At 40.5% G+C, this 15036-nt stretch overlaps 1 protein-coding gene across 1 annotated transcript in view; it reads right to left on the bottom strand.

The window, feature by feature from the left end:
* Nucleotides 1–4493: 4493 nt before the first annotated feature.
* Nucleotides 4494–15036, bottom strand: part of SLC1A1 (solute carrier family 1 member 1) — a gene marked incomplete at both ends in the record, with an annotated part of 54238 nt that continues 43695 nt past the window's right edge. Inside the window, 5 exons of the mRNA XM_082013793.1 lie at nucleotides 4494–4740; nucleotides 8076–8210; nucleotides 8732–8926; nucleotides 9460–9582; nucleotides 14350–14457. Coding sequence (XP_081869919.1) covers nucleotides 4494–4740; nucleotides 8076–8210; nucleotides 8732–8926; nucleotides 9460–9582; nucleotides 14350–14457 — 808 coding nt within the window. The remainder of the gene's footprint in view (nucleotides 4741–8075; nucleotides 8211–8731; nucleotides 8927–9459; nucleotides 9583–14349; nucleotides 14458–15036) is intronic.

Raw genomic sequence — 15036 nt, 5'->3', positions numbered from 1 at the left:
GTCAACCCAACACCACCAAAACCACTAAATCATGTCCCAAAGTGCCACGTCTACATGTTTTTTGAACACCTTCAGTGATGATGACTCCACTACCTCCCTGGGCAGCCTGTTCCAATGCTTCACCACTCTCTCAGTGAAGAAATTTTTCCTAATATCTAGTCTAAGCTTCCCCTGGCCCAACTTGAGGCCATTTCCTCTCCTCTTATCACTAGTTACTTAGGAGAAGAGACCAACACACACCTCACTACAGCCTATGTTCAGGTAGTTGTAGAGAGTGATAAGGTTTCCCCTCAGCCTCTTTTCTGGACTAAACAATCCCCATTCCCTCAGCTGCTCCTCATAAGACTTGTGCTCCAGACCCCTCACCAGCTTCGTTGCCCTTCTCTGGACACGCTCCAGCACCTCACCATCCTTCTTGTAGTGAGGGGCCCAAAACTGAACACAGTATTTGAGGTACAGCCTCACCAGTGCTGAGTACAGGGGCACAATCACTTCCCTGCTCCTGCTGGCCACACTATTTCTGATACAGGCCAGGATGCTGTTGGCCTTCTTGGCCGCCTGCACACACTGCTGGCTCATGTTCAGCCGGCTGTCAACCAGCACCCCCAGGTCCTTTCCCACCGGGCAGCTCTCCAGCCACTCCTCCCCAAGCCTGTAGCATTGCATGGGGTTGTTGTGACCGAAGTGCAGAACCTGGCACTTGGCCTTTTTAAACCTCATACAGTTGACCTTGGCCCATTGACCCAGCCTGTCCAGACCCCTCTGCAGAGCCCTCCTGCCCTCCAGCAGATCAACACTCCCACCCAGCTTGGTGTCATCTGCAAACTTACTGAGGGAGCACCACTCAAAGGTACATTATAATAGCCAAATGTGAAACATTTGGCTATGTGTACATAGCCATATATGAAACTATAACTTAGAGGAGGGACCTAACTGTGAGTTGGGGGCGTGGTTGGTTGTGTCTTTGAAGATCTCAGACTGGGCAGTTTCTGTTCGTATCAGGGAAGATTAAAGAACAAGTAAACTGCACGTGTTGTGACTGTTTTTATGCAGTTTAAACTCTTGTGGAGCTGATATAGCTGACCTGTGCATGTTAACAGACCTGTGTATGTTTATGGCCATCTGCTTTCTTTTCTCAGAGTCACCTGCAAGTCCCCGAGTATTTCAGCAGGAATGAATCAGTGGGTAATCTTGTCTTCTATGACTTAAAGCCACACATCCTATTCAAAATGCAGGGTCCAATCCTGTGATATCTTCTGGAGCCCTGAAGACCCTACAGGAACATAACAATGTGGTGTAAAGGGCCAAAACCTGCAGATGCTTTTCTGATGTCAACTGTATGAGGTTTAATAAGGCCAAGTGCCAGGTCCTGCACTTGGGTCACAACAACCCCATGCAATGCTACAGGCTTGGGGAGGAGTGGCTGGAGAGCTGCCCGGCGGAAAAGGACCTGGGGGTGCTGGTTGACAGCCGGCTGAACATGAGCCGGCAGTGTGCCCAGGTGGCCAAGAAGGCCAACAGCGTCCTGGCCTGCAACAGAAATAGTGTGGCCAGCAGGAGTTGGGCAGTGATCGTGCCCCTGTACTTGTCACTGGTGAGGCCGCACCTGGAATACTATGTTCAGTTTTGGGCCCCTCACTACAAGAAGGATGTTGAGGTGCTGGAGTGTGTCCAGAGAAGGGCAACGAAGCTGGTGAGGGGTCTGGAGCACAAGTCTTATGAGGAGCGGCTGAGGGAACTGGGGTTGTTTAGTCTGGAGAAGAGGAGGCTGAGGGGAGACCTTATCGCTCTCTACAACTACCTGAAAGGGGGTTGTGGCAACAAGGGTGTTGGTCTCTTCTCCCAACTAACTAGTGATGGGATGAGAGGAAATGGCCTCAAGTTGCACCAGGGGAGGTTTAGATTGTATATTAGGAAAAATTTCTTCACTGAGAGGGTGGTCAAGCATTAGAACAGGCTGCCCAGGGAGGTGGTGGACTCACTATCTCTGGAAGTGTTCAAAAAACGTGGGGGTGTGGTGCTTCAGGACATGGTTTAGGGGACATGCTGGTGCTGGATTAATGGTTGGACCTGATGATCTTGAAGGTCCTTTCCAACCTTAGTGATTCTGTGATTCTGTGATGGGGGACTTTCCACCGCTCTCCAAAGCTTCCAGACTAGGAGGCTATGGAGAAGAGGATGCATTGCCGAGGCAAGATGTTTCCACATACATAGAAGGTACATACTCAGAATATTGTGTCAGGAAAAGCATTCTTGGACTTAACAGTATCTTCAGTATATGGTTTGGTCTCTTGGTGAGGAGATCGCAAAACAGCACCATCAACCCCTGCTTAGTAGAATCTTACCCATATAAATAAATAATAAATAATCAATAATCCCCTGCTTAGTGTGTGTTTAACAGTATACTCCCAAAGGAGATCATCCATAGTTAGAAGGCTTTCTTGCAATAATAGTACCATGCTCTTAAGCATTTATTTTATTGCAACAAGACAATAATTCTTGCCAAAGCTACAGCTGAGTCACTAGTGAAGATAACATAAATACTAAATTCAACCAGTGTTGTTTTTCTTGCTATAGCTAAAGAAACTCAACATTCTAGAGAAAGGAGACAATGGTAGGCTAAAAAAAGAGTAAAGAGAGAAATTATTTATTTAGAACACATTAGGAACACTGTTCACAGTACATCATAACAGGGTGACCACATAATGGGGTGATCACAAAAGGGTGACTTCAAAAATCAAACAAAAGACAAAGCGTAGATTATAGGTTAGCTGTGGAAACTGGTGGGTTTTTTCTTTGCTTAAGCAAAGCTGTACAAATAAAGACTGTATCATACTGTTTTTGCACAGGTAGAAGATTGATTTACTCAATCTGTACATTTTCTTTATTTTGTATAAACATACCAATACTTAAACACTTCCATGTAGTTTACAATGTTTGATTTAAATACAGTATTATGTCTTGTTGATTTAAGGTGCAATTTATCAAAACCTACAGTAAATATTTTCTTCTTTTCTTAATCAGTTCTCTTTGGCACGCTTCTGGTTTATTTAAATACAAAAGTGTAGGACTGAATTGAGTATATAACACTGCAGGAATTTGAAGGTTTTTTTTGTTAGCATAAGAGTGCAATTCAGGTTTACCACAAGCTTATTTACAAACAAAGAACTGTATACTAATTTCAATTTACTTATAAAATGGCTAATGACTTTAATGTGCAAGGCAAAAAAAATTGTTACAGCAACTCCTCCCTTGAGAGAATGATTTTTGCACCATGGAAGTCTTTTATAAAATGTTTTAGAAAATGTAGACTTCTTATATGGAAGTTTTTGGTGTAAGCCACCTGAATGCATGACTTTCTGGGACCAGGAATGCTTTGTAAGATACAGTTTAGCTGACATGTTGGCACTGTAGTAGTGTTGCAGCTACAAACTTGCATGTTCAACTTGCAAACTAAACGAAGGAGCAGAAAAACCAGTCTGTGTCAAAAGCTTAGTGGCTTCTTTCTAGAAACAGGTATGCCTCCTATATTCTTGATATTATATCTGATTTTATTTCAAGGAGGAAAGGTTTAGAATTTACACTATGTGTTGCTCTACAGTCTATTTTCATCTTCATGACCTCTGCCTACTTTTGGGTTGATTAGTATCTGGTTAGAGTCAAAGGCAAACAACAGTAAACAGACTTACTTCAGCTTCTGATGGAAATGTACTAGGAGGCCATCAAAGTGTATTTAAATCAGTGAAGTATCACTTTACAAAAACTCTTGAAATGCCAGAAGAGCAAACCTACAGCAATTTATTTCACATCTGACGGCCAATCCCAGCAGCTGGCATTCATGTGAAAGGCATGGAGAAACCTAGCTACAAAAACACTGGGAATTCTTCCATACCCAATTATTTAAAAATTAAAGAAAAATTAAACCCTGTTCACAGTAAAATACTTATTACAAGGTCTTTCTGGTTCTGTTCCTTCCTGAATCACCCAAGTTGTAACCTCACAGCTGCAGAAATGTGTATTTTGGCACATAATCGAGTTACAGTAGGTGTCAAGTACAGTGCAATCTGTTTAGAAGGCAAGGATGTTAAAAGGGATTTCATACAGGTGCTTTGTAATGTGGGTAAGATGTGAAATGCTGTGCTACTCCTGAGTAAAACACATTTGGCTGTCCCAGCTAAGATACCCATTTATGAGCGTGCAGATTCCAAGGAGGCATTTCATAGCCTCAGCAATAGTGCATATTCTTTAAAAAAAAAAAAAAAGTGTTCTACAGCTGTCTTTTTCTTCAACCTATCAAGGACTAAAAGTGGTGAGTTCAAATTGTTGGGAGAAATGATGAGAAGGGGACAGAACTGGTGAGGAGGATCAGAGTTTGTGTAGTAAATCAAATGCATGTGAGATGTCATTCATTCTCAATTATCCTTTAAGCTTTTTGAGATATTGCATATGGCCATGTCCTTTAGTGCTCTTGTTTTACCTGAAAGCTACTGGCTTTAGAATTGAGATGTCTGCGTGAAGGATATGGTGTCAGACTTATCTACAGCAAAGCCTCCATTGACGTACGATTTCTTGGTCTCTGTTTCATCATTATCAAGCATTGTTGTTTCCAAAGCAAAAGGATTGACTATGCTGACTTCAGAGGTGACATCCATCTGCTCCAGCTCCTTTTTAGAGAGCTTCTCCACTATCCCCGTACCAAAGGCATCTCCTAAGACATTCACCATCGTTCTGAATCGATCCCTATGGAAGGAAAACGTTGTCAGGCAAATCATTCTGTACGTTAGTTAGAAAATCCATGTAGTAAAAGTCAGCTACCCTAGCAAATACAGAGCTTTTTTTTCCCAGTGCAGATTTGGTGTAATTCTGCAATTAAAAGAAAAAAACTCTTGTAGAACAAGAAACAGAATTTTCCCCACATGTGTTTGAAGAAACCTGGAGTCATTTTCATGCCAAATTACTTTGTACAGGGTGTGCAAAACTGCAAGTCACATCACTAGTCTGTTAGAGCAGTAATCACACTGCCGTGCACAGCCTTACAAAATGTTGAAGGGATCACTGCTCAGGCCTTGAAGTTTGCTACACAGCTGGTTCGCTTTGTGATGAGACTGCTTTTGCTGGGAGGAGAGCCTGTGGAGTGCAGCAGAAGAGTCTGCATTGTGCCTTTTATCTTTCTAACAGTCATTTCCTCAGCCAGGGGAGCACCTAACCCCAGTATCTTCAGTATTCTGGCCCAAACCCTGGAAATGGGAAAGGCTATCTTCTGCTAGCTTCTCATTGTTAAAGGGTTGAAGTACAAAGTTGTATTAAGCAAGTCACTTAAAGGAATATATTTCTGTACTGTTGATTTTTCTCCCAACAGAAATGTGTCTTCCAGGCCTTAAAAATCTGCCACTACTTCGCAGAGGAGCAACAAAACCATGCAATATAGCAAAGTTTGAAAATTGGCGTGGAAGTAAGGTAGGGACAGTGGAAGATCACACTTCATTGTTTTTCTTTTCAGCTGCACAGCACTGCAAGGGCTTTGTGGCAGAATGAGTTGCTCTGTCTCTGCAGAGATGTTGGCATGGATATATTCACAAATAGAAGGGACTGCAAAAACAATAGTGAAGTGAATCGGTGTGGCTCATATACGTATTCTTCTACTACCATTGCTGAATTCCAGTGCTAAAAAGCGCCCATGTGTTCTCCACGTGAGAAGGAAATATATGGTAGGGAAAGGAAGAGAGAGAGAGAAAGTCAAATTATCACAGGATCAGCATGACAAGTGAGCAAATCAGCAGCACTGGAAACTCATTTTTCATAACATTTCTCAAAATTTTTCTATTCTTCATTAAAAACATACAAGTACTCCTCAATTCTGTGTAAAACCTTGGTAAGTTCAGAATTAACTAGAGGATTGTTAATGAGCCACCACTAGCAGGCTGCAAATTAATACATTTTAGGCGATAAGTACAAAAGGCGAAAGTGTTAATAATCTACGTAGCACCATGACGTGCATTCCATCTGCTGAGGTGCAGAATGCACTGCCAATGATCCCCTGTACATGAAATTAATCTTTAATTTGCTTTACACAGCAAGACACCTTACTCTGAAAAATATCTCAATTAGAATCAGAAACAGCTTGAATTCTTTGTCTGTTTCATGGTGGAACGGGTAGCTTCCATGTATTTGTACTGTGCCTAAGAATCACATAAATTGGGGACTTTCAAAATGGAGATGAGATCAGATCTGTAAAATTATGATTACTATGAGAAATAGGGAATTACTGTTCTCTGTCTCTCTCTTTCACTCCTGTAAAAGAATTAGAGGGCATCAAATAAAATGATTAGGATGTAGAATAAAACAAACAAAATTAAGTATGTCTCTGAGCAACACATTGTTAGGTTGTGGAATTCCTCTCCACAGGACTTGTGGAAATCTAAAAGTTTATATGGGTCCCAAAAGCAATAAGGCATTCATGGAAGAAGAAGAAATCTATTAAGAACTGTTAAAAGAAAAAGCACCTCTAGCTCAGGAACTCTGAACTGCAATTTGCAGGGTGCTAGGAGAATACTTTGGGAAAAGAACCAATATACGTTTGTTCTGGTCTTACACTCTTCTTTAGATACCTGCTCTGAGCCAGTGTTTTGTACTGATCTGCACCACCCTTAACAAAAAAAAATGCCCACTGGGAAAAGAAGAGAGCTGGAGAAAATGAAATGATTGTGTAGCACAGCAAACCTATTAGACCCTATTGCAGACAGTTTATGGAGAGAATGTACTTGTAGCTGGAGCTCTTTTGTCTGGAGCAATTATGCTTATGCAGAAATTGAATTGATTCTTGGATCCATTCAACAGTCCTGGTTTTCTGGAGACTGGCATTTCTCTCTACAGCCTGCAAAAGTGAGTTATGTAACCAAATAAATTACATATATCTGTGAAATACATAGATTGCTGGCAGAAATCCTTCAAGAAAATGATTGGAAAGGTTGGGGGAGGAACAGGAATGCATTTACCTTGAGTGCAGATATGAGCCTAAGAAGACGACATGCAGATACTATGAAATGATTAAGATCTCTGCATTGATACCAATGAATTATCATCCATGCTGAGTTACTGCAGGTGAACAAGACCTTCGTCTAAGCACTAAAGCTTGCACAGTTTAGAAGGCAAAAAAAGCTGTATTACAAACTAAAGTTTTGCTCCTTAACTTGTGAATCCTGTTACTCTTTCCCAGTGAATCATGGGGACAAAACTGAATGCTGAAGTCTTTCTGAACTCCAGAATACACTCTGTGATGCTTTGGGCTTTTGCAAAAGTAGCAGTGAAACGTCTTGGTGTAAGTAGAAAAGAAAAGATTTCTGGTGAAGATTCTTCTCCCCAGAAAGGGCTGCTTAATGGGACTGAGGGGTTTTGATGTGCTCTGAGGTGAGATGGTTTGGATTGGGCATAAGCAATGCTTTCTGAATTTGCGTGTGTGCACTTGCTGATCAAGGGGCTGGGTCTTCAAAAAACTCCCAGTGAAGAACAGCCCTAGCAAAGTCACGCTGGCAGCACAGACCCAGGTACAGCCTGTCATGTGTGTGCATGTGGAGTCCAGGAGAGCTTTGCTTATTTCATGTTGTGCCCCACTACCTCTTCACCAGTGTATGGGTTTTATGTGCTTTGTGGAAATCAGCTGAGATGTTCTACTCGTGGCTGCGTTTGATTTTTATGAACGGTGTATGAATTTAGCATAACTTGTTGGCAACTGACATTCCAGAGGCACTCCTCGGTATTTGGTCAAATTTGTCTTTCCCAAGTATTATGCTCATGATTTATTAATGTTGTGGCCACTGTTTTAAGGTTGATAGCACCTTTGGATGTGAGGTGATTCACTGCCACCCCATGCAGTAGGAATTCTCTCAGAATTAAAGCCGCTACTGCATTCAACTCTGTATTGAACAAGCTCAGCCATAAGAAGACTCTTTGTCCAATTCTTGCAACAGTCATAAATGACTTTGTTGTTTTCTTTCTCAGACCCACATGTTCCCACACAACTCACGTAAATATTAAAATAGGGAAAAAGAATTACATATCAAGTGCCTTAAACTTACAGAAGCCAGTCAACTGCAATGATGAGAGTAACATCTTCGGCGGGCAGGCCGACGGCAGTCAGTACAATCACCATGGTGACGAGTCCGGCTTGGGGGACACCTGCAGCCCCAATGCTGGCTGCTGTGGCTGTGACACTAAATCCCAAATAAAGCCCAGAAAAGGCATTCAGAATACACGTTGCTCACAGAAACTCTATTTTCTGGCACAAATAGGCTCATTTCACTGCAAGAAAGGAGCCCAAATGTTCCAGTTTTCCTCTTGAACAGCATCTACTCAAAGTCTGGTGACAAGTTTATGGGACAAGTCACGTGTAGATACTGTTATGGTTACACTGCAGAATAACAGGAAACGCATGACTGACAATCTAACTGGACAGATCAGAGGTAGAAGCTGAGCTGGGTTTGCAAGTGTTTGCAGAGGAAGAATAATGGCCATTTCCAGACTGATGCTGCATACCATCTGCATGTCCTGGCCCTTCCCACCTCCTCATCAGGTTGCACAGGCAAGGCCTTGGATGAAGAAGTGAGAATGTTTCTGTCACTTCCCATGCTGTGAATGATAGTTTCAACTTTCCCATGGGGTATCCAAAGTTAATGTACCATTCATTAAAAAAAAATCACCTCCAACAAAAAGCATGTGACGGCTTTAGTCTTACCTGATGGTAACTATTTGGCCAATATCCAGTTCTAGGTCATTCAGTTGTGCAATAAATACAGCTGCTACTGCTTCGTAAAGAGCTGTGCCGTCCATGTTGATGGTAGCTCCAACTGGAAGAACGAACCTCGTAATTCTTTTGTCAATTAAGTTTTTTTCTTCTGCACAGCGGAAGGTGACAGGCAAAGTTGCTGAACTAGCAGATAGATAAACACATAGAGTAAGCGCAGGCAACAGCATACCATTTCTCATATCTTTCCTTTTCCTCAGAGCCTGATCTGCTCTAAGACTCAAATGGAGATCTAAGGCAGGCAGGAAGGCTGCATCATGAAAAAGCAAAGTAACTTTTGTTATCTCTTCTAATTATGGGATGAAATAACAAAGCCTTAGTTATCCTGAAAATTACATGGTAAAATTGTCATGATGTATGTAGTCACAGAAACAGTGCAACAGCTTAAACTCTAGCAAGTCTGTGACTAATGAACTGACTGGCAAAGAACTGTCTCTTGCTGGGAGGGGCAGACTCTTGCTTGGTGTGAGGCCACCGCAATCTGTGGTGCCCCTTTGGGTACTACAGAAATAATGATGAAAATTATATTTCAACCTCCAGGGGACTGAGAATTGTCCGGGTGAAATCAGGGTATGTAACAAAGTAGCAATAAAATCAGAGCACAGACAATGCAATTACAACTAAGAACATTACAGAAAATAAACGCTTCTTTTGTTTACCTGGAAGAAATCATGAGGGCTGTCAGAAGTGCCTGAGCCATCCCCATGGCAAACCGAAAAGGATTTTTCCTTACTATTATTAAGTAGATCAGTGGCAGAATTATAGTGGAATGGATTGCAAGTCTGCAAAATAAAATGGACTAGTTAAACAAATGGATCCATCTCACTGCCTTGTTTTAATAAGTCAGTGATAATAGGTATCTGGTTCTGTCCTCAAGTACACTTATGAAACACTAAAGGTGACTTTAGTGACACCTATATGCCAAATTTAGAGAGTATATAATCTTAAAAAAAAAAAGGTAGACTAATGCCGTTCTACATTTTCTTTTGGAAGGGAGAGGGAGATTATTAATTGTCTTGCTTTCCAGAGTAGAACAAGAATTAACTAATATATTGGAGATCATTTTAAACTGATGAAGATGAGAAAAATAAAGTAATAAATAATATTTAAACTGATATGCAGAGGATGATTTGAAATAATGCTAAAACATTCCACTCTCCTACCAAATCCTTACAATGCAGACTAGAGACAAATCAGAAAAACAAACCAAATAATTTTTCTAAGTTTATCTGCCTTTATTATAGAACATATTTTGGAATTAAAGGTAAATATGGTTCCCAGTCATGGACAGATGAAGTCCACATCTCTCTGCAGAAACGTCAAACATGATCCTATTAAAAAAAAATCCACACTTTGTGGAAAACTGGGTAAGCTTAGGTCTACAATTAAAATGTAGTGAGGTATTTCAGAGTGTACAAATGAGCTATATGTAGTCTTACCACCTTTAATGTTGTAAGATGCTAAAATACTGCCTTTTGAAACTATTAATTTTAAAAATTAAGTATGTTGAAATGCAAAAGATCGAATTGCCCTTGTGAGTTTAACTGCTCAGGTGTAGTTGCCTGGATATTTGGGTGGGTGTCAGGGACAAATTCATCCTTCGACTTGTGCATTAATCCTGAATGGGTATGAATGCAGAGGTTTGTGGGCATTAATATGAGAGGTAAACAGACTGCTGTGAGTATATTTGAAATGAAATACATGTTAAGGGTCTGTGAAATATTTCCTGTGTTCCAAGGTTGCAAGCAATTATAGCAACATCAACTTCCTGTGAAAAGAAATTACCATAGCCTGGAAACATAAAGCCCAGAACTGTTGTCATGTATGACCTTGGGATTTTTATTCTGTCCTCACAAGATGTTCTTGTGAATGTTATTGTGTTGTAATAGTGCTTTATGATTTCAGAGCAGCTGATAAAGATAGCAATAAATCATGGTACTGATTTATTTGTTTGTTCTGCCAAAAATAGGGAATTAAGAGAAGGGTATCCAGAGTACAGAAATCCACAACAGCGCTAGAAATCACACACAAAATCTACCTATTTGTTTCCTTGGAAAAAAGTATCTTTTTAAAAACAACAGGCATTAAAGTTTTCATTCTGTCTGTGAAGAAATTTTGTATTTAGTGGAATGTAAGTAGCAGCATGCAACATGTATTGATAAAAGTTTGTAAAGAACTCTAGAAAGAAACCTAACAACTTACACAATGGTGCCTGAGAACAAACTGAATTCTGCAGAATGTGCAGAAAAAAATACAAAGTGGTATGGGTGTTGTTGGGTGTCTTAACAAATTATTGATGACAGCAAACATTTCCAGTATGTCTAGGTCTAGAAGCATACTGGCTATTTTGAAAAATGTAGATCTGCCCTTTTTTAGTGGCAACATGAACATGGCATTATGCAAAATAAAGTACTTGTGCATATCTGCTTTGCTACTACTGATTTTCATGAGACAAATTCAAAGTAATATTTATTTTCATCCATGAAATGTAACTCACAAGCAAGCAGCAGAAATTTTTATACCAAAAATCACAATCAGCAACTGAAAAGAGAAATTCTAATAGCATTTAATTTTAAGATAGGAAGAATCTTGTTCCTCCAAATCCCAAACTGGCAGTCCTTAAGAGTGTTCAGAGATGCAGCTGCCTTGCTGCTTTCAGAAGAGACAAAGGCATAGGCAAGAGAGAGTCTGCTTGCTGCAGCCTCCTTTTTCTCAGGGCTCAGGCTGTGAGTTCTCTGGCACTTGTGTTATGCCTCTTACTTTGATTTGCCCCCTCTGTGACTGCTAACATGTCCTCATCCTGTCTCTGCAACCATTAAAAGTGAGAGGCTGAAGATACTTAGTGGACAACTGGAGCAGAGGCACTGGGGGAAGTCTGTTCCCTCATGGTGACCTGAATGAGACGTAAAGATTGAGATGTGTTGTAGACAACGGTGGGTGACAGCTGGTAGGGCTGAGAATGTGAAAGGTCATGAATAATAAAGCTGGCAAAAAGGGTGAGATAGAAAATGAGCTGGAGAGGGAAGTTAAAGGAAAGGAAGAGGAGGATAAGACACACCAGCTCTCACGCTCTTGCTCATTTTTCTTGGTAGGGAAGAGAAGAAATATGTTTAAGATAACCTGTAATCCTCGGGATCAAGCTTAAAGGGAGGATGACAGACAGCTACAGAAGACGTTGATGAACAGAAAACACTGCAAACAGAGAAGATCAAGCAAATAAGGATGAAAACCAAAAAGACAGTGGGAACAGCAGTGTTTAAGAAACCAGAACAAAGAATGAGCACAACTACTCCTGTTTGCTGAGAGGTGAAAATAATGGTATTCTTGCAGGCTGGAAAATGTAGAACAAGCACCTTTTCTCTGCAGCCTATAGCCTTGTGTGTACATTGTCATCTTTGCTCCTGTGATCTGATTACAACACACTCTGCCTGATGGTCTGTTTTGCAGAGAATGTGATGCTGTTAGCCCTTCTCCACAACACCTTGAGCATCACCCGCTGTAGGCCATCCCATAAGAGACAGAAATGCTGCAGAGATCTACTCTAGCACCCATCAGAGAAAATCATGGCATGTGCAAAGGAGTTTTGTGGAACAGAGACTTTTTCTCTCCAAGGATGCAAAGGTGGGCACCCTTACTATATGCAATCTTTTTGGTGGCACCTGGGAACCTACCTAAAATCATTGTGCCTGTCAAGCCCACGGTTACCAGCTAAATGGGAAGCTATATGTGGTGTAGTTTACTTTGCAATCAAAGTACTTGGGAGAAGGCACTGTGTTTTCACACACATCTTAAGGAAGATACGCCCTGTCACAGTACAAATAGTAACCACTAATAGGTAAACAGCTATAAAACTTGCTATCTGATATAAAACTGAAATCAAAGGGCAGTAGTAATCCATCCAACATAGTCCTCCTCTGAGTTAATTGGAATTAATAATATAGAAAACCTGCAGAAGTTGTACAGTGTTGTTCTATAAATGACTTGTGGTCATACCTAAGTTGTGATCATAGTCTCATTTATAATTTATATAGAAACTATTAGTCTCTAGATTTACAGTCTCTTGGTAAACATAAACTTTTGTATCCTTTAAAAATTTGATTTCTTTTCCAAGTCTAAACGGAAACTCACATCACTTTAACTATGCATTAAAGAGACATAACTTGCACTTATCTCTGTAACATTTTGAAAAAGTCAAAATGCTATTTCTGGAGCTGTAATTTTTACTTAGAAAGCCATTGTATCTCAAATGATTTTTGAGCAGCTAGTCCAAACATAATGGCTTATGCTTAAAATAAAACAGCTACTCTGAAATAAACGTGATTATCTATTAAAGATTAATGAAAAAAAAAAAGTGATCCCTCTTGACTATTTATAGAGAAGTTTGCATTTAAGACTAATATATTACTCTGTTATCTGCTTGGTTGTCAGAAAGCATGTGAATGATGTTTGAGGAATAGCATGCATATGCATAAAGTGGGTGGAAAGAAGCTCTTGAACAACTTTGGATCTAGCCTCTACACAAAACATGAATAAATCCTTAGTGTACTGAAGGAATTACAGGAGTGGATGCTAAGGCAATGAACCAAGACAGCCTAGAAGTTACACTTCACTGAATTGGAAATAGAAATTTAAATGCATTTAACTCATTGGGACTGTAATATCCATTTATCTATTGAAAGCGTTCTGTGTAGGACAGTCTTCAGAGATACTTGATGATCTAGTATTATAACCTATATCACTTGGAGCAGTTAAGTTGCCCCTCTAAGGCTCCACATACGTAAGGCTGGTCCACATTGTGCAGGTGTGACCTCCTCTGCCCCAGCCTGTTCTACACAGACAAGGGTCTTGGAAAAAGAACAGGAAAAAATGTTTTGATGCTTGCCCAAGTTATTCAGACAGCCGCTGCTGCTTTTGCAGCTTCACCGGCTACCTTTGCCTTGAAGGAGTAATGAACAAACGGCGCAATCCCCAAGGCTTCTCTCGAGGTCAGCTGCCTGCTCTGCACTGAGGTGGGAAGGGATGTTTTCCCTTTGGCATCATCTGTTGTGCACTGCACGTACTACGCATTTGTACTGGCCAGTGGAGCTGGGCCTGTGCTGCTACACCTTGAGCCCACAGGTCCCATGGAGATTCTCAACTTAATCCAGATCTTCGTGTATTTTCAATAGGCCAGCAACCCCCAATAGGCCATAATTCACAACCTCACCCTTTTCCAACTTCTTCTAGTACCTAACAGAAGCATTACTACTCTCAAAAATACAATGATATTATCTGTTTCAGCACCAAGCTGAGAAGATGAAACGATGAATACAAGAACAGCCTTTTCTTTTTTTTTTTTTTAAGGATGCAGGGCAGTAACTTTGTAAAGCAAAACTTGCATTTGCCAAAACGTGCATTCAAAACATCCTCACACATCCTCACATAATTTTCAATGACAAGTATTTTTGTCTCTGACCTAGAAGAGGCTGGGTGTTATGGATAATTGAGTTGTAATCAATTAGGCCCTAAAAACTGCACACATTTAATTTAATCTTTAAGAAATTACATACCCACTTAGTACTGTAGCCATATAAAGACCCAGTTTCCGAAAGATTTCCCAGTCCTCAACTTCTATTATTTTCCCAGCAATTAAAAACACGATACCAACTGGCATATACCTAGAAAGCAAAAATAAAGCAATTAAAAATGCATTCTCAAGAAATATTGCATGCTCACCACAGAATAATTTCTCTCGTATAACCTTTTACAACAGATGGAAGATTTTTTTATATTCTATTACACAAATGAAGATTTCTTTAATATTCTATTATAGAGCTGACTATTCTTGCAGCAAGACTACAACACACGTGATAAAAAAAGATTAGAAAATCAAAGTAAACGTAACCCTATTCATAGTCTAATGAGTACTGTATGACCTGGTGTCACAGAACACACAGAATTTGGGAAGGAGTGGGCAGCAAATGTTTATGCACAGCCATTAGCTTACTTAGAGGTGTAAGTCTGTGGGGTTGAGACCAGTATCTGTGCATTCTGCAATCACACACAGATGGGAAAGGTCTCCTGTGCTTACAGCAGCTGCCCTGCAGCACTGGCGGCTATATGTGGGTCAGCTACACAGAATAAGAATAATTTTAGTATGTTGGAGTAGCACAGTCATCAGTGTGCTCCTTGATGGAGGGGTCCCCATTCCCCAGTAAACTTATACAAGGCCATGCCTTATAGGCATGAAAAGCTGC

Source organism: Phaethon aethereus (assembly GCF_964289735.1).
Source record: "Phaethon aethereus genome assembly, chromosome: Z".
NCBI classification, from domain to species: domain Eukaryota; kingdom Metazoa; phylum Chordata; class Aves; order Phaethontiformes; family Phaethontidae; genus Phaethon; species Phaethon aethereus.
The sequence above is the reverse complement of the archived record's forward strand: the minus strand, read 5'-3'. Positions and strand labels throughout refer to the sequence as shown.